Source organism: Hylobates moloch, unplaced genomic scaffold (assembly GCF_009828535.3).
Source record: "Hylobates moloch isolate HMO894 unplaced genomic scaffold, HMol_V3 SCAFFOLD_5, whole genome shotgun sequence".
Taxonomy (NCBI): domain Eukaryota; kingdom Metazoa; phylum Chordata; class Mammalia; order Primates; family Hylobatidae; genus Hylobates; species Hylobates moloch.
Genome location: NW_026652280.1, coordinates 92,941,381 through 92,960,826, shown reverse-complemented (window position 1 = coordinate 92,960,826; position 19,446 = coordinate 92,941,381). Strand labels below are relative to the sequence as shown.

Here is a 19,446-nt window from a genome sequence, read left to right as displayed (position 1 = left end):
ATTCACTGATGTGGCTCGTAACCATGGATATGGCCACATACAGAGGTGTGATTATGTAAAGGTTAATTCCACCCACCTCGTGTGGAAACTAGCCTCAATGCTGCATAGTCCCCCAACAGTTCCCTGGGCTGTTGAGGAGAAGGGTTTCAGAGTAAGGGTGTCAGGGTAATTTTGATGTTTCATTTGTAATGAGAAAAATAAGTTGATAGCAAATAATTTGCTTTTTTAATAAAGTTAAAATTCATGTTAACATAAAAGTCACCATTTTAAAGTGTACAATTCAAGGCTGGGCATGGTGGCTCACACCTGTAATCCCAGCACTTTGGGAGGCTGAGGCGGGCGGATCACTTGAGGCCAGGAGTTCGAGACCAGCCTGGCCAACATGGTGAAATCCTGTCTCTACTAAAAATACAAAAAATTAGCCAGGCATGGTGGTGCGTGCCTGTAATTCCAGCTACCTGGGAGGCTGAGGCAGAAGACTCGCTTGAACCTGGGAAGCGGAGGTTGCAGTGAGCCGAGATCGTGCCACTGCACTCCAGCCTGGGTGACAGAGTGAGACTCTGTCTAAATAAATAAATAAATGAAATATAAATATAAATAAAGTGTACAATTCAGTGGTTTTAATATATTCAGAGTGTTGTACAACCATTACCACTATCTAATTTCAAATATTTCCACCTCCCCAAAGGAGTCCCTATACCTAGTAGCCATCACTCCCAGTTTCTCCCTTACTTCATCTTCTGGCAACCACTCATCTATTTCCTGTCTTTTTAGTGCCCATTACGGACATTTCACATAAATGGTGTTATACAATGTGTGACCTTTGTGTCTGGTTTCTCTCACTTAGCATAATGTTTTCAAGGTTCGTCCATGTTGTAGCATGCATCACTCCTTCACTTTCTGTTGTGGTTAAATAATATTCCATTGTGTGTATATACAGTTTGTTCATCCATTCATCTGTTGATGGACACTTGGGTTGTTTCCACCTTTTGGCTATTATGAATAATGCTGCATAGCAAATAATTCACTTTTATTAACAAACAATACCACAAAAAAACCAGAGAGGCCCCACAGAGCCTCTTTAATTGGCAGTATGGAGGCATGGGGTCTTAAAGCCTGCCCATGCCTGTCACCTAGCTCAGTGCCGTGGCTGAAAGACAAACACAATGCTCTTTATTTTGTGAACTCAGGCACACAGGCCAAGAAGAAAATCCGGCTGGTTGGGGAAGGTGAAAATCCTAGAAAACTTTTCAGATCATGCCAGGTGGCACTGTGACACGGGGGATTATGATTTTAGTAATAAAACCCATGATGCCATTGCAGAGAGCTGTCAGCAGTCCTGTGAGGCACTTCCTCCGCATCACTGAAATGCACAGACTGCTTCCTCCAAATAGTCTCACCGCAAGTGACATTTACACAGTGGTTGTCATAGAATGAGCAGCACCACCATGAGTCACTTATATCCCTTAACCACAGCGACTTCTCCAAAGGCTTTCATTTGCTCGGCTGCCAGTGATGACCACCAGTGGGTTCACCTCGCAGACCTAGGTGGGTCAGGTTAATTTTCAGGATTGCTACACAAACAGGATCAGCAGGCAGTAGAGGTAGCTTGGCACCCAGTCCCCGTTCCCCGCTGCCCTGCCACGTGAGCATAAGGGTTTGGTGAAGTCATCACATTGTGCAAGCTCCTGGAGTTCCCTCTGGGATCATCTCAGCTCCTCAGGGAGCAAGAACAGGTGTCCCCAGTAGGCCACAGCAAGTCTTCAGAGCAGCTCTCTCTGGGTCTAAGTGTCCCTGGAGCATAGCCAGCACACTTCCACAGCACCGTGGATTATGGCTGCTCCTGCAGGAGGTACCAAATGCTTCAACGTGAGTCAACAGAGAGCCACACCGGGGATGCTGTGGCCACTGTGGATGACATCAGGTCTGATTTTCATTGTGTAATGAAAATATCAGGACTGTTGACAAGATGAAAAAGACTGAGATTTTCTAAGATTTTTGTTTTCCCAAAGAAACTCAGTTGTGAAATCAAGGTAGGAAATCATAGTGAACAGTTCACTTATATAAATATAAGAAAGAAAAGGGGATAAGAATTGGAAAAGAAGAAATAAAGCTGAAATTGTTTGCAGATGACACAATTGTGTACATGAAAGTCCAAAAAAATCTATAATTTGTTAGAATTAATAAGTGAATTTGGAGCTGGGTGCTGCAGCTCGTGCCTGTAATTTCAGCACTTTGGGAGGCAGAGGTGGGCGATTGCTTGAGCCCAAGAGTTTAAGACCAGCCTAGGCTGCTCACTGCAACCTGTGCCTCCCAGGCTCAAGTGATCCTCCCAGCTCAGCTTCCAGAGTAACTGGGGCTACAGGTGTGTGCCACCTTGCCAGCTAATTTTTGCAGGTTTTTGTAGAGACAGGCTCAAATCCTGGGCTCAAGCGATCCACCCACCTTGCCCTCCCAAAGTGCTGGGATTACAGTTGTAAGCCACCATGCCCATCCTGGCTCTTTCTTTTTGTTGTGGTAAAATATACGTAACTTAAAAAAATGGAAAATAAGTGTTGGTGAGGATGTGGAGAGATTGGAACCCCATATGCACTGCTGTTGGGAATGTAAAATAGTATAGTTGCTATGCACAAATTTGTTGGCTCCCCAGAAAGTTATACATTTAACATAACATCCAGCAATTCCACTTATGAGTGTAAATCCCAAAGAATTGCGAGCGGAGTCTCAATGTGTGTACCAATGTCCGTAGCAGCATTCTTTGCAATAGCGAGCGAGCGGAGTCTCAATGTGTGTACCAATGTCCGTAGCAGCATTCTTTGCAATAGCGAAAAGATAGAAATAACCTAAATGTCCAACAGACAAATGGATAAACAAAACATGGTATATACACAATAGAATATTATTCAGCCTTAAAAAGGAATGACACTCTGATTCATGCTATTAATACAACATGGATGAACCTTGAGAACAACTGTGCTAAGTGAAACTAACCAGACACAAAAGGACAAATTTTGTATGATTCCACTTTTACCCAGAATAGACAAACTCATAGAGAAAGTAGAATAGAGGTTGCTAGGGGACTGGGGGAAATGAGGAGTTAATGTTTAATGGGCACAGAGTTTCTATTTGGGATGATGAAAAGTTCTAGAAATGGATAGTGGTGGTAGTTTTACAGTGTTGTATAATGTCGTTGATTGTACCCTTGTTAAAATGGTAAATGTTTATGTTATGTCTATTTTACCACAGTATAAAAAAATCTGTAAGTACTTTTCTTCAGAGGTTCCTGTTAACTAGACAGAGACTTATAGGATGAGGACTCTGGACTCCAGGAGACTTTATTAAAGAGGAACCCCAAGGAAGTCCTCTCTGGGGCTTTTCTATTTAGGTCAATAGAGCCTTCAATGACTTCTGTCCCTGAAACAGGAGCAGTTTGGCTCTTGTACTGAGATTGTAAAAGATCTTGCTCCTGAGACATTCATTCATCCCACCTTAATTCTTCTCTTTGTTTCTGTTCTGTAAGGTTCTGCTTTTGTGAATTAGAGGTAATCTGTTCTCTATTATCTGTTATCATTAAACCAAAGAAGATTTTTTTCCATCTGGGCCATGGGTCTTTCAGAATTTTTCAGCTGGCCTGGTATCTTAGAGTCATCTTCCTACTCTTTCGTTGAGGGGATCATTTGAAAATATTAGTTCTCTGGGCTGGGCATGGTGGCTCAGCGCCTGTAATCCCAGCACTTAGGGAGGCTGAGGGAGGCAGATCATCTGAGGTCAGGAGTTCAAGACCAGCCTAGCCAACATGGTGAAACCCTGTCTCTACTAAAAAAAAAATACAAAAATTAGAGGCTAGGCGTTGTGGCCCACGCCTGTAATCCCAGCACTTTGGAAGGCCGAGGTGGGTAGATCACGAGGTCAGGAGTTTGAGACCAGCGTGGCCAACATGGTGAAACCGTGTCTCTACTACAAATACAAAAATTAGCCAGGTGTGGTGGCACGTGCCTGTAGTCCCAGCTACTTGGGAGGCTGAAGTGGGAGAATCGCTTGAAAGCAGAAGGTGGAGGTTGCAGTGAGCCTAGATCATGCCAATGCATTCCAGCCTGGGCAATAGAGCAAGACTCCGTCTAAAAAATAAAAATTAAAAAAAAACACAAAAATTAGCCGGATGTGGTGGTGCACGCATACAGGTGCACGCGCCTGTAGTCCCAGCTACTTGGGAGGCTGAAGTGGGAGAATCGCTTGAACCCAGGAGGTGGAGGTTGCAGTGAACTGAGATCACGCCACTGCACTCCAGCCTGTGCAACAAGAGTGAAACTCTGTCTCAAAAAAAAGAAAAAATATTAGTTTTCCAGCTCCTTGTTTCTGGAGCCTAGGTAAACTTGTCCAGTGGATGTACCAATTAAATGAAAAATATTGAGTAGTTCCAAAGAGCTCTGTCTGGTAATGAAGAAGCCCTCAATTCCTGAGTCCGGCAGTCTGGCCGCCTTCCAACCCTGTGTCTCTTCATTCTGGTTCAAGTCATACTTGGCTCTCCCCCAGGCCCTTGCCTCTGCCGTCTCTACCTCCTGGCACATCTTCTCCAGCTTCCAGCTGATATATGTTGAGTATCCAGTAGTCTGCTGAAGTTTCACCTTTTCCACCAGGTCCTTCCAGCTCTTCCGTGATCTCACACTGTACTTTGTATGAGAGTTATAGAGAATTTGATGATTATAAAAACATAACCCATTCAAGCCCCACTCCCGGTACCAAAAATAAAAAATAATAAATAATTTAAAAATAAAAAGGTAACACAAAGAAAATGTAAATTACCCATAACCCCTGGAATAATTAATTTTCTTCAATGCTTCTTTTGTTCTTCCCACCTCTCTCCCCCACCACTCCATCTGTGTAAACTTAACAGTTTTTTTTAACAGAATTGGAATCAATAGTATTTAAAAAAAATGGGTCCTGTTTTTTCACTTGACATCATGTCATAAATATTTTTCCATGTTATTGAATATTCTTTGAAAACTCCATTTTAAATAATAGCAAAATAAGACATCACCTAGCTATATGGTAGTTTATCTGATATATTTCCTATTCATGGACACTAAAGTTAGTATTGATTTTTCTAATTTAAACAACACATAACGCTGGCTGGAACACTTTAAAAATATTCTTTTTCAAAGTTTCTACTTATTTCCTTGAGACAGATTATTCTTGGAATTATACTTACTAGGTCAACAAGGGGCATGAGGTTTCAAAGATTCTTGATATTTTATGCCAGATTGCTTTCTAGAAAGGCTGAACCTTATAACTGGTTATATAAACACACGCGCGCGCACACACACACACACACACACACACACCCCAGGTGCAGTGGCTCAGTGGCAGGATCACTTGAGTTCAAGACCAGCCCGGGCAATAAAGGGAGACCCAGTCTCTACCAAAAAAATTTAAAAATTAAAAAATTAGCCAGGCATGGTATATGCACCTGTAATTTCAGCTATTCAGGAGGCTGAGGTGGGAGGATCAGTTAGGCTTAGGAGGACAGAGCTGCAGTGAACCGTGATTGTGTCACTGCACTCCAGCCTGGGTGACAGAGTAAGACCCCATCTCAACAAAAAACCCCACCGCTTTTCTAATTTAGAAGCTCTTGAAGGGTATTCATATTTTTTTCTTTATTGATTTTGTATTTAAAAAATTTGGGGGGTACATAATAGGTATATATGGGGTACACGAGATGTTTTGATACAGGTATGCCATGTAAAATAAGCACATCATGGAGAATGGGGTATCCATCCCCTCAAGCATTTATCCTTTGAGTTACAAACAATCCAGTTACACTCTTCAAGTTATTTAAAAATTTACAACTAAGTTATTATTGGCTATAGTCACCGTATTGTGCTATCAATAGTAGGTCTTATTCATTCATTCTATTTTTTTTTTGTACCCATTAACCATCCCCACTTCTTCCCTACCCCCAACTACTCATCTCAGCCTCTGGTAACCATCCTTCTACTCTCTATGCCCATGAGTTCCATTGTTTTGATTTTTAGATCCCATAAATAAGTGAGAGCATGTGATGTTTGTCTTTCTGCATCTGGCTTACTTCACTTAACATAATGATCTCCAGTTCCATCTATGTTGGTGCGCTATTCATATTTTTAATTACTAGTGAACTTGAACATGTTTTTTATGTTTGTTAGTCATTAATATCTTTCCTACTCTAAGGTACCTTTTCATTTATTTTGCCTAGTATTGAGTTAGGGTTTTAGCATGGTTGAGATCAATTTGTAAGCTTTTTATTTATTAAGGATGTCATTCTGCAGCTGTCATATTCATTGCAAATATTTCCCCTAATTTTTCCTTTTAATTTTTGGCAAATGATATATTTGGAAGGACAAAATCATCTTTACATAATACTAATAACTATCATGTACTGAATACTTACCATGTGCTGGGCATTGAACAAAACTTTGTACATGGATTACCTCATCATTTAATCTTTGCCATATTCTTAGTGGAGTGCAGCATTTCCTCATATTATAAGATTATATAGTTAGTGTCTTATTCCATTTTGTGTTGCTACAGCAGAATGCCACAGACTAGGTAATTTATAAAGAAAATAAATTTGTTTGGCTGATTGTTCTGGAGGTTGGGAAGCCAAGAGAATGGCACCAATATCTGGCAAGGGCCTTCCTGCTGTGTCATCCCATGGTGGAAGGTAGAAAGATAAGAGACTGTTGTAAGAGTGAGCCAGAGGCAAGAGGGGGCCAGACTCCCTTTTATCGGGAATCTACTCCCTCAGTAATGGCATTAATCTATTTATGAAGGCGAAACTGTCAGGGCCTAATTACCTCTTAACAGTTCCACTTCACAATGGCAATTAAATTTCAACATGAGTTTTGGAGGGAACATTCAAAGTCAGTAAGTGAATGAGCTGGGATGTGAATGGATGAACAAAGTCATGTTATGGTTTAGAATTTTGAAATCTGCTTGCCTTGTTGTAAGAAGAGCTTTTAAGCTAGCCAATGCTATTATGTTCTTTACGTTTTGAGTAGGCAATGCAGTCATTAAAAAAGTTTCAAAAGAAACCAACCAGGTGCTGTTTAAGCAGCTGGACGTCTGTAACCCCAGCACTCTGGGAGGCCAAGGTGGGTGCATCACTTGAGGCCAGGAGCTTGAGACTGGCCTGACCAACATGGCGAAACCCCATCTCTACTAAAAATACAAAAATTAGGCAGGTATGGTGGTGTGCACCTGTAACCCTAGATACTCAGCAGGCTGAGGGACAAGAATTGCTTGAACCCGGGAGGTGGAGGTTGCAGTGAGCTGAGATTGCCCCAGTGTGGGTGACAGAGCAAGACTTTATCTAAAAAAACAAACAAACAAAAAACCTGACCAAACAAACAACAAAAAAATCTTATATATGCTCCCACATTTTTTGTATGCAGATAAAAGTAAATGAATATATATCTTCTCTCCCTCTCTGCTTATTTTACACAGAGTTAAGACCAGTCAGTTTAGGTTATTTGTTTTTGCAAGACTTGGCTACTTCTTTAGTGTGAAGTATCTTACAAAGTGCATCTCTGATTGAATTAATTATCTCTCATCTTGGAGGGATTCACCATGCAGAGAGTTCAATTTGTTTAGATGGTAATTTTATATTGAAATTGATTTTGGGCCAAAGTCCAGCACTGCCAAGTCTTATGTAACCAGCAGAAGCTGAGCTTTCAACCAGCTGCCATATGTTATGAGGAACAAAGCCAGAGCACCAGTGCAGATGGTTCTCAAGAAATAAGTTATCACTCTCAAAGTCTCTAGAAAGACATTATCAAAAGGTTATCATGTGTGGCATGCTTCTTAAGAAAACACATTTGCCTTCCTAGACAGATTAGTAAAATATATACCAAAATAGTTCATTTAAGGTGTTCTCTGGAATGGTTTGGCTTCGTGTTCCTTGAGGGTAAAGCTCAGGAGGACTCTAGAGACTGATGGAGGACAAGGGCTGGAGAAGTGTTTGTGTTATCACTAAGTAAGACTTATAGAGAGGACCTGTGCCCATCTTGAAGCCACTCATCTAGAGCTTACTGATTTTGTCTTTATTTCCCACCCCCTCCAGGTACTGGCGGAGGACATTGGGCATGCAAGTCCGCTATGTTCACCATGAAGACTATCAGTTCTGTTATTCCTTCCGGGGCAGGCCTGGGCACAAACCCTCCATCCTCATGCTCCACGGATTCTCTGCCCACAAGGATATGTGGCTCAGTGTGGTCAAGGTGCAATTCTCGATTCTTCTCTCTTATAAGAAAAGGGAGTTGAGTGCTGTGGCTCATGCCTATAATCCCAGCACTTTGGGAGGCTGAGGCAGGAGGATTGCTTGAATCCAGGAGTTCAAAACCAGCCTGGACAACGTAAAGAAACCCTGTCTCTACAAAAAATAAAAAATTAGCCAGGTGTGGTGGTGCATGCCTGTAGTCCCGGCTACTCAGGAGACTGAGGTGGGAAGATTGCTTGAGCCTGGTGGGTCAAGGCTTCAGTGAGCCACGATCATGCCACTGCACTTAGCCTGGGCAACAGAATAAGACTCTGTCTCAAAAATAAAAAAATTAAAAAAAGGAAGAAGAAGAAAAGGGTTTCCACTAGGACATGATGTCATCAACAATGGTAGAAAGCAAAGGGAACTCAGAACTGTGGTGGTTCAAGTCATATTAGAACTAATGCAGTGTGGCCTGGCACAGTGGCTCACACCTGTAATCCCAGCACTTTGGGGAGGCCAAGGCAGGCAGATCACTTGAGCCCAGGAGTTTGAGACCAGCCTGGGCAACATAGGGAGACTCCGTCTCTACAAAAAATACAAAAAAATTAGCCAGGCATGGTGGCATGAAGCTGTAGTCCCAGCTACTTTGGAGGCTGAGATGGGAGAATCACCTGAGCCTGGGAAGTCAAGGCTGCAGTGAACCAAGATCGTGCTATACCACACTCCAGCCTGGGCGAGAGGAGTGAGACCCTGTCTCAAAACAAACAAACAAACTAATGCAATATATTACTCATTCTTTTGTCAGAAAAAAATTATTGAGTTGAATATTATATATAAAACTCACTGCTGTGAGATCAGAATTGGGCTTTTAAAAGTCATTTTTTTTGTACTCCCAAGTTTCTTCTCTTCCTCCCCCTCCATCTTCTTCCTTCACTCCTTCTTTTCCTTTCCTTCCCACTCCCTCTTCTACGTCTGCTTTTTTCTTTTCCTTTGCCATTTAGAGAAACAGTCTTGATCTAGCAGCTTTCTGGAAGAGTTTTCCAAGTCATTTTTTGTCTTGGTTTACTTGGGTGTGGCAACTTGCTGCCCTTGGTAATAGTGATCAGGTGTGAAGGTTGGGGCTGGCAGAAGTCTTGGGCAGGAAGCATCCCTGGCTCCCACCTCAGGCAAGACCATACCTGAGGGATCTCAAGTATCATCTACACCAGGAGGTGAAGACTCACACACCCTCTAGTTAGTTGTATTCTTATTTCCAAATTCCACTATGAGGACAGTCATTTTCATGCCTCGATGAACTTCCTGTCCCCTCCTCAGATAAGCATCTTTCTTATAACTGGATGTTTGTTTGTTGGTAACTATGTTTCTCAGTTTCCTGGTTAAAAGTGGTACATATCTAAATGGAAGAAAGTGTTTTAGGATAATAATAATTTGGAAAATTAGACCTTAATGTAAAAAGAAACCAAACAAACCAGAATCGGGGTGATCAGATGTTGTTCTTGGGGAAAACATTGCTCCTGTTGGCTCTGGAGCTGGCTGGGATATTAGAGAACAGAACCATCCCTTCCAGTTCCAAGTCAGCAGCTGCATGGCTGGAGTAAGTGTGGAAGGGGAGAGGGAAAGGACGAGGCAGTACATATCAACCGGTGTGAAGAAAAAGCAAGAGACTTAAGCCTGCTGCCCCGACTTTGTCCCCTTTTTACAGGCATCTCCTGAGCCTGCTTCCATCTATGTATTAGTCTTTGTGGGCCTCTGCTTCTGATGAGGCTACTGGCAATGCTTTTTCAATTACTGGGGTAAAACACTGAGTGGCCAAGACCCATACATTCCCAGGGATGGCTGTCTGGGTCACTGTACATGGGGCAACCTCCCAAGAAAATGGGCAGACATGTTTTGCACACCACATACTGACTCTCTGGGTCTATGTGTCCTCAGTTCCTTCCAAAGAACCTGCACTTGGTCTGCGTGGACATGCCAGGACATGAGGGCACCACCCGCTCCTCCCTGGATGACCTGTCCATAGATGGGCAAGTTAAGAGGATACACCAGGTAAGCAGGAGGCTCTACCAAAGATTGCCCAGACTGTCTCAGCCACCATTGCATGTCCGAGTCTGGAGAGCAGGGAAGGGAGTCCCGTGCTACCTCATGACCAGTCTTCCATACATTCTGTCTACAAGTGATGGCAAGCCAAATGGCAACCTGATGATATCTCCGGTTGGCAATGGAGGGCCAGGGCTTATTATAGACTCTAAGCCTATTGCAGTTGTTTGTAACGAAATACAATCTGAGCATTTAGATTTAGAATTTCTTAAAACCAATTCCCTTCCTAGGGATCTCTTTTTCTGCTCACCAGTTATATGATAACAGTAATAGCCCCTCTGCCTAGCTGGGGAGGGTGTTCTTCACATTATAACATACTTTAGCATCTATTGCTAGCACCTATTTTAGAATCTATCTCTAGCCTTCTCTGGCTAAGCTTTCAAGATCATGGGAGTTTAAGAGCCATTTCAGAATGGGGTAGCCTGTAAGTTTCAGGTTGACCTTAAGTTTATTTTCCCCCAAATGAGGATATTTAATATCTGCCTCCTCCATTAAACTGTTTTTAAAATTAGGTCAGGAACCTTGTCTTTTTAGCTCTTTGCTGTGTTTTCAGCATCTAATCATAGTTTCCTGTACATAATAGATATCCAATAAATATTTTTTAGAATGCTGGATAGTTGGGTGGATGGCTGATTGGATGATTGGATGGATAGATGGATGGATGGTTGGATGGATGGATGGTTGAATAGACAAATGGATGGATAGTTTTATGAATGGATGGTCAGATGGACGAGAAGAGCTTTAAATTAGCACAGGAGCCCTCAAACTACAGCCCATGAGCTATGTTTAGCTTGTACCTATTTTTGTAAACTAAATTTTATTGGAGCACAGCCACACTCACTCATTTATTTAATACATACTGCCTTTGACTGCTTTTGTCTGCAACAGTAGAGTTGAATAGTTGCAACAGATCATATGGCTCTCAAAGCAGAAAATATTTACTCTCTGGACCTTTATAGAAAACTTCATCAGCCTGGACAATATGGTGAAACCTCATCTCTACAAAAAAAAAAAATCCAGATGTGGTGGTGCATGCCTGTAGTTCTAGCTACTCAGGAGGCTAAGATGGGAGGATCACCTGAGCCCCAGAGGTCAAGGCTGCACTGAGCCATGATCACGCCACTGCACTGTAGCCTGGGTGACAGTGAGACCCTGTCTCAGAAAAAAAGAAAAGTTTGCTGACTCATTAATTAGCAGAATCCCTGTTGATTTTATATTTATAAATGACCTCTCAATCTCTTGTGCCAGATAAAGAGAGATCCATGCATGCCACAAGGCTCATCTTATAATGGATCCAGTAGAGTTTCAGACTCTCTTTAAACAGTAATCATTTTCAGTTGTCCATAGGAAGTCCAGGGGGCTTCTATGCTGTAATCACCATTGCCATTGTCTACAGCTGTATAACCAAGCCACTTTCTCATTTCCCTTCCTAGTTTGTAGAATGCCTGAAGCTGAACAAAAAACCTTTCCACCTGGTAGGCACCTCCATGGGTGGCCAGGTGGCTGGGGTGTATGCTGCTTACTACCCATCGGATGTCTCCAGCCTGTGTCTTGTGTGTCCTGCTGGTAAGTTATGAGGCTGAAACATCCCTCGGCAGGGATGAATCCCTGAAGAAACAAGTAGCTAGTGTCTGCTATGACTGTTTTTTAGAATCATCTTTTTGATGTATGCTTGAGAGATATCCAGTGTTTTACTGATCACTCTAACCAACCAATAGTTATATAATCATAATCATAACCAGACTGATTTTGAAAATAAAGAGCCAGCCTTGTTACACCAAGAATTTGAGGTGGGGCCAGGCACAGTGGCTCATGCCTGTAAACATTTAAAATTAAAAAAAAAAAAAAAAAAAGGAATGTTTGAAGTGGTTGATTAAAATGTATATAATGCTTTGCAGCACATACTTTGAAATACAGTGTTACTATTAACATCCAACATTTATCGGGCTCTTATGAGCTAAGCTCTTTATATGAATTTAATTCTTGCAGTAGCCCTGTGAGGTAAAGGTACTATAATTATGCCCCTCTCCTTTTTGGTAAAAACTGAGAGATCTTTATTACAATAAGATCTTAAAAAAAAATCAAACTTTAGTTTCTCTACTGTTACACGTACATATGTCAACGTGAAGTGTAACATGTTCTCAGATATTACCATTTGAAGTTGGATTTTAAATTTGTTTTTCTTCCATAAGTCTTTAGACTTGTATTTATAATATATAATAGGTAAAAATCATATTTTCTTTCTTTCTCCTCTATCTCCCTCTCTCTTTTTTTTTCTTTTTGAGACAGTCTGTTGCTCAGCCTGGAGTGCAGTGGTGCAATCACGGCTCACTGCAGCCTTGACCTCCCAGATTCAAGCAGTTCTTGTGCCTCAGCCACCCAAGTAGCTGAGATTACAGGCATGTGCCACCATGCCCAGCTAATTTTTTGTATATTCAGTAGAGGTGGAGTTTTACAACGTTGGCTAGGCAAACTTGAATCCTGTTGGCCAGGATCCTGTTGGCCTGAGTCACTTGAACTCCTGGTCTCAAGCGATCTGCCTACCTCCACTTCCCAAAGTGCTGGGAATAGACGTGAGCCACTGCACCCAGCCTCTCTCTCTCTCTCTCCCTTTGGTGCTTGATTGGGGTATTATTTACACATAGTAAATTGTCCAAATTTAAATGTGCATCTCAATGACTTTTTACATATGCAGTTACCATGCAGGTCAAGATATTATGCCCATTTTATAAATGGGAACATTGAGGCACAAAGAAATTACATTAGTGCCAGAACCACAACAGGAACAGAGCCCAGGCTGCCTGACTCTGGGGATGTTTGGAAGTCCTTGCATATTTACTGCCTCCTTTTTATGACTCATATCTTCTACTTCCTCTGTATGATTCAACTAGAATCCAGCCATGAATTGAACATTTAATGACTTTTACTGAAACTTAACTAAATTGTCCTTTAAAATCCTTCTGCCACTCTGAAAGCTAATCATTTTCGATATGTTAAGGACATTGAAATTGAAGAGAAGACACCAAAGGGTGTTCTCCTCTCTTTTTTTCAAGTATCATGTCTGAAATAATTTGATCTTATAATAATAAGTTTAAGAATTGAAGGAACAGCATCTATGGAAGGTTTTTAGATTTTAAATCACTTACAGGAAGTAAAATCTAACTGGCTTTTTCAAGTATAGGTTCATTTGCTGAGAAAAAATTGACATCCGAATCTCAACTGGAAATTTAAAATTCAGTTTGTATGTGAAAATTAAAAAGTAGAAATAAATTCAGGATTATATTCTACCAAGAGTTTTAAAATAAACTTTCTAAAAATTTTGAAATAATTTTAAATTTACAGAAAAATTGCAGAGATATTATAGAGAGCCCCATATAACCTTTACTCAGTTTCCCCATTAATAGCTCACATTACCACAGTAAATTTGTCACAACTAAGAAACCAACATTAGTATATTACTGTTAACTAAATTCCAGGCTTTATTTGGATTTCATTTAGTTTTTCAACTCATGTCCTTTTTCTGTTCTGGGATCCAGTCCAGGATATATCACGTGACATCTAACCTAGGTTTAGTTTTAAAGAGAGAGGAAATAGATAATGTCATCTGCTTCATGGCATCATGAAAGCCATACATCATACCCGTGTTAGATTTAAAGGGTTTGCTGGACATAGATTTGTAAAGTGTGGGTTTCTGGATCACGACCAATATTATTGATGCTATTGCCTTTCTTTGTAAAATCTAGCTCTTTTCTAGACTTTGCTGGGTGAGGTAGCTCACACCTGTAATCCCAACACTTTGGGAGGCTGAGAGGGGAGGATTGCTTGAGGCCAGGAGTTCAAGACCAGCCTAGGGGAGACCCCATCTCTACAAAAATTTAAAATTAAAAAAAAATTTAACATGTACACGTATGTTTATTGCAGCACTATTTACAATAGCAAAGACTTGGAACTAACCCAAATGCCCATCAATGATAAACTGGATTAAGAAAATGTGGCACATATACACCGTGGAATACTATGCAGCCATAAAAAAGAATGATTTCATGTCCTTTGCAAGGACATGGATGAAGCTGGAAGCATCATTCTCAGCAAACTAACACAGGAACAGAAAACCAAACACTGCATGTTCTCACTCATAAGTGGGAGTTGAACAATGAGAACACATGGACACAGAAAGGGGAACATCACACACTGGGGCCTGTCCGAGGGTGGAGGTCACGAGGAGGGAGAGCATTAGGACAAATGCCGAATGCATGAGGGGCTTAAAACCTAGATGACGGGTTGATAGGTGCAGCAAACCACCGTGGCACATGTATACCTATGTGACAAACCTGCACGTTCTGCCCATGTATCCCAGAACTTAAAGTAAAAAAAAAAAAAAAAAAGTAATTATTTGGCTAAGCTAAATGCCTAGAAATTTGCTCCATGCTGGAAGTGAAAATTAGTTTTGCCCTCTTGCATACATAGCATCAGCTTCTGTGGACTCTCATGTCATGCCCTGAGGTGATGGGAGATAATGAGCAATCTCAATTTTGCTGTCCTAGAGGAAGAGCAACTGTGCAGAAGGCAGCAGGGTTGCTGCCCTAAAGCAAGGGACAGCTGGGAAGACTCCCAGTCCCCCTGTGTTTTGTCATTGACCCCAAATAAGAGAGTACCACGTGGGTCCAGGCCAAAGGAAGGAGTGTCATTCATGCCAGCCCTATGTTTTCTTCCGGTCATCTATTTCCTCATGTTTCCCGTCAACATTCAGATGTGCTTAGGCAAGTTGTCTTCTAGGCTAACCCTCCTTAAATTCTATCATACATATGCATCCCCTGGCAACTTGTGAGAATGCAAATTCTAGTTCAAGAGGCTCAGGGAGGGGCAGCGTCTGCATTTCTCGTGGGCTTTTGATGCTCCATGGACTACAGTGTGAGTGACCAGTCCCTGAAATATGTGGAAGGATTTTTTTGTGTGTTTCTCAGTGTGGTTTTGATTTGAGCAAGGATGGCAGTACCAACAGAAAAGAAATCTACTCATGAAATAAACCTGAAATATATTAACTCTGGGCTGCTATCAGAAGTTCCCTATATAAAATGGGTTGGTAAGAAGGTGGATGTATCATCAAGCCATTTGGGTTTGAATCCCACAGGCCTGCAGTACTCAACTGACAATCAATTCGTACAACGGCTCAAAGAACTGCAGGACTCTGCCGCCGTGGAGAAGATTCCCTTGATCCCGTCTACCCCAGAAGAGATGAGTGAAATGCTTCAGCTCTGCTCCTATGTCCGCTTCAAGGTGCCCCAGCAGGTAACATGGTTGCAGCAGCGACACAACTACCCTCCCCAGAGGCCCAGGAGCGAGTACCAGCTTCCTGCACGTATTCCCTCCTTCATCTACTCATTGACTCCTCGTCCTCTTCTGTATATATTCAACAAGTGTCTCTGCAGTGCCTGCAACATGCCGGGCACTGTGCTGGCATGGTGATCAATAAAGCCAAGAAGGTCCCTGGGCAGACATGGTCCAATGGGGGAGGCAGACAATAGCAAGTAAACAATGAACTACCAGTGGTCATGAGTTCTATAGCAGAAATGAAGATGGTGTAGTGATTGAATACAAGGAGGCAGGAGTGGCTTTGATAAGCCTCTTCTAGGGACAGCATATGCAGAGGTGGAAAAACATACATATTCAAGACAAAGGAGGCCAGGGTAGCTGGAGCCCCAAGAATAAGAGAATGGTGAAGATGGAGTTAGAAAGGGAGGCAGGGGCTAAATCAGAGATACTCAATTGAAAAAAAAAAATCTTAGGACCCCTTATACTCTTTTATTTATTTATTTATTTATTTATTTTCAGATAGAGTCTCACTCTGTCACCTAGGCTGGAGTGCAGTGGCATGATCTCGGCTCACTGCAACCTCCGCCTCCCAGGTTCAAGCGATTCTTCTGCCTCAGCCTCCTGAGTAGCTGGGATTATAGGCGTGCACCACCACGCCTGGCTAATTTTTCATTTTTAGTAGAGATGGAGTTTCACCATGTTGGTCAGCCTGGTCTTGAACTCCTGACCCCGTGATCCATCCACCTCAGCCTCTGAAAGTGCTGGGATTACAGGCGTGAGCCACCACACCTGGCTAGGACCCCTTATCCTCTTTTTTTTTTTTAATATACTTTAAGTTCTAGGGTGCATATGCACAGCGTGCAGGTTTCATACATAAGTATGCATGTGCCATGTTGGTTTGCTGCACCCATCAACTCATAATTTGCATTAGATATTTCTCCTAATGCTATCCCTCCCCTAGCCCCCACCCCCCGCCATGTGTCCAAGTGTTCTAATTGTTCAGTTCCCACCTATGAGGGAGAATATGTGGTGTTTGGTTTTCTTTCCTTGTGATAGTTTGCTGTGAATGATGGTTTCCAGCTTCATCTATGTCCCTGTAAAGGACATGAACTCATCCTTTTTATGGCTGCATAGTATTCCATGGTGTATATGTGCCACATTTTCTTAATCCAGTCTACTGTTGATAGACATGTGGGTTGGTTCCAAGTCTTCGCTATTGTAAATAGTGCTGCAATAAACATATGTGTGCATGTGTCTTTATAGTAGCATGATTTATAATCCTTAGGGTATATACTTAGTAATGGGATGGCTGGGTCAAGTGGTATTTCTAGTTCTAGATCCTTGAGGAATCGCCACACTGTCTTCCACAATGGTTGAACTAATTTACACTCCCACCAACGGTGTAAAAGCGTTCCTATTTCTCCACATCCTCTCCAGCGTCTGTTGTTTCCTGACTTTTTAATGATTGCCATTCTAACTGGTGTGAGATGGTATCTCATTGTGGTTTGATTTGCATTTCTCTGATGACCAGTGATGATGAGCAGTTTTTCATGTGTCTGTTGGCTGCCTAGATGTCTTCTTTTGAGAAGTGTCTGTTCATATCCTTTGCCCACTTTTTGATGGGGTTGGTTTTTTTTCCGGTAAATTTGTTTGAGTTCTTTGTAGATTCTGGATATTAGCCCTTTGTCAGATGGGTAGATTGCAAAAATTTTCTCCCATTCTGTAGGTTGCCTGTTCACTCTGACGGCAGTTTCTTTTGCCATACAGAAGCTCTTTAGTTTAATTAGATCCCATTCATCTGTTTTGGCTTTTGTTGCCATTGCTTTTGGTGTTTTAGTCATGAAGTCCTTGCCCATGCCTATGTCCTGAATGGTATTGCCTAGGTTTTCTTCTAGAGTTTTTATAGTTTTAGGTCTGACATTTAAGTCTTTAATCCATCTTGAATTAATTTTTGTATAAGGTGTAAGGAAAGGATCCAGTTTCATCTTTCTACATATGGCTAACCAGTTTTCCCAGCACCATTTGTTAAATAGGGAATCCTTTCCCCATTTCTTGTTTTTGTCAGGTTTGTCAAAGATCAGATGGTTGTAGATGTGTGGTGTTATTCCTGAGGCCTCTGTTCTGTTCCATTTGTCTATATATCTGTTTTTGTACCAGTACCATGCTGTTTTGGTTACTGTAGGCTTGTAGTATAGTTTGAAGTCAGGTAGCTTGATGCTTCCAGCTTTGTTCTTTTTGCTTAGAATTGTCTTGGCAATGTGGGCTCTTTTTTGGTTCTGTATGAAGTTTAAAGTAGTTTTTTTCCAATTCTGTGAAGAAAGTCATTGGTAGCTTGATGGGGATGGCATTGAATCTATAAATTACCTTGGGTGGTATGGCCATTTTCACGATATTGATTCTTACTATCCATGAGCATGGAATGTTGTTCTATTTGTTTGTGTCCTCTTTTATTTCATTGAGCAGTGGTTTGTAGTTCTCCTTGAAGAGGTCCTTCACATCCCTTGTAAGTTGGATTCCTAGGTATTTTATTCTCTTTGTAGCAATTGTGAATGGAAGTTCACTCATGATCTGGCTCTCTGTTTGTCTGTTATTGGTATATAGGAATGCTTGTGATTTTTGCACATTGATTTTGTATCCGGAGACTTTGCTGAAGTTGCTTATCAGCTGAAGGAGATTTGGGGCTGAGACGATGGGGTTTTCTAAATATACAATCATGTCATCTGCAAATGGACAATTTGACTTCCTCTTTTCCTAACTGAATATCCTTTATTTATTTCTCTTGCCTGATTGCCCTGGGCAGAACTTCCAACACTATATTGAATAGGAGTGGTGAGAGAGGGCATCCTTGTCTTGTTCCAGTTTTCAAAGGGAATGCTTCCAGTTTTTGCCCATTCAGTATGATACTGGCTGTGGGTTTGTCATAAATAGCTCTTATTATTTTGAGATATGTTCCTTCAATACCTAGTTTATTGAGAGTTTTTAGCATGAAGGGCTGTTGAATTTTGTCAAAGGCCTTTTCTGCAACTATTGAGATAATCATGTGGTTTTTGTCATTGGTTCTATTTATGTGATGGATTACATTTATTGATTCGTGTATGTTGAACCAGACTTGAATCCCAGGGATGAAGCTGACTTGATCGTGGTGGAGAAGCTTTTTGATGTGCTGCTGGATTCGGTTTGCCAGTATTTTATTGAGGATTTTCACATGGATGTTCATCAGGGATATTGGTCTGAAATTCTCTTTTTTTGTTGTGTCTCTGCCAGGCTTTGGTATCAGGATGATGCTGGCCTCATAAAATGTGTTAGGGAGGATTCCCTCTTTCTCTGTTGATTGGAATAGTTTCAGAAGGAATGGTACCAGCTCCTCTTTGTACCTCTGGTAGAATTTGGCTGTAAATCTGTCTGGTCTTGGACTTTTTTTGGTTGGTAAGCTATTATTGCCTCAATTTCAGAGCCTGTTATTGGTCTATTCAGAGATTCAACTTCTTCCTGGTTTAGTCTTGGGAGGGTGTATGTGTCGACGAATTTATCCATTTCTTCTAGATTTTCCAGTTTATTTGTGTAGAGGTGTTTATAGTATTCTCTGATGGTAGTTTGTATTTCTGTGGGATCGGTGGTGATATCCCCTTTATCATTTTTTATTGCATCTATTTGATTCTTCTCTCTTTTCTTCTTTATTAGTCTTGCTAGCGGTCTGTCAATTTTGTTGATCTTTTCAAAAAACCCAGCTCCTGGATTCATTGATTTTTTGAATGGTTTTTTGTGTCTCCATCTCTTTCAGTTCTGCTCTGATCTTAGTT

At 41.5% G+C, this 19,446-nt stretch overlaps 1 protein-coding gene across 4 annotated transcripts in view; it reads left to right on the top strand.

The window, feature by feature from the left end:
- The window catches only part of ABHD6 (abhydrolase domain containing 6, acylglycerol lipase), a 58,468-nt gene that overhangs the window by 23,375 nt on the left and 15,647 nt on the right, over positions 1 to 19,446 (top strand). For all 4 annotated transcript variants that reach the window (XM_032153912.2, XM_032153911.2, XM_058439096.1 and 1 more), the window contains exons 4-7: positions 8,099 to 8,255; positions 10,169 to 10,282; positions 11,767 to 11,899; positions 15,465 to 15,622. In XM_032153912.2, the coding sequence (XP_032009803.1) occupies positions 8,099 to 8,255; positions 10,169 to 10,282; positions 11,767 to 11,899; positions 15,465 to 15,622 (562 nt within the window). The remainder of the gene's footprint in view (positions 1 to 8,098; positions 8,256 to 10,168; positions 10,283 to 11,766; positions 11,900 to 15,464; positions 15,623 to 19,446) is intronic.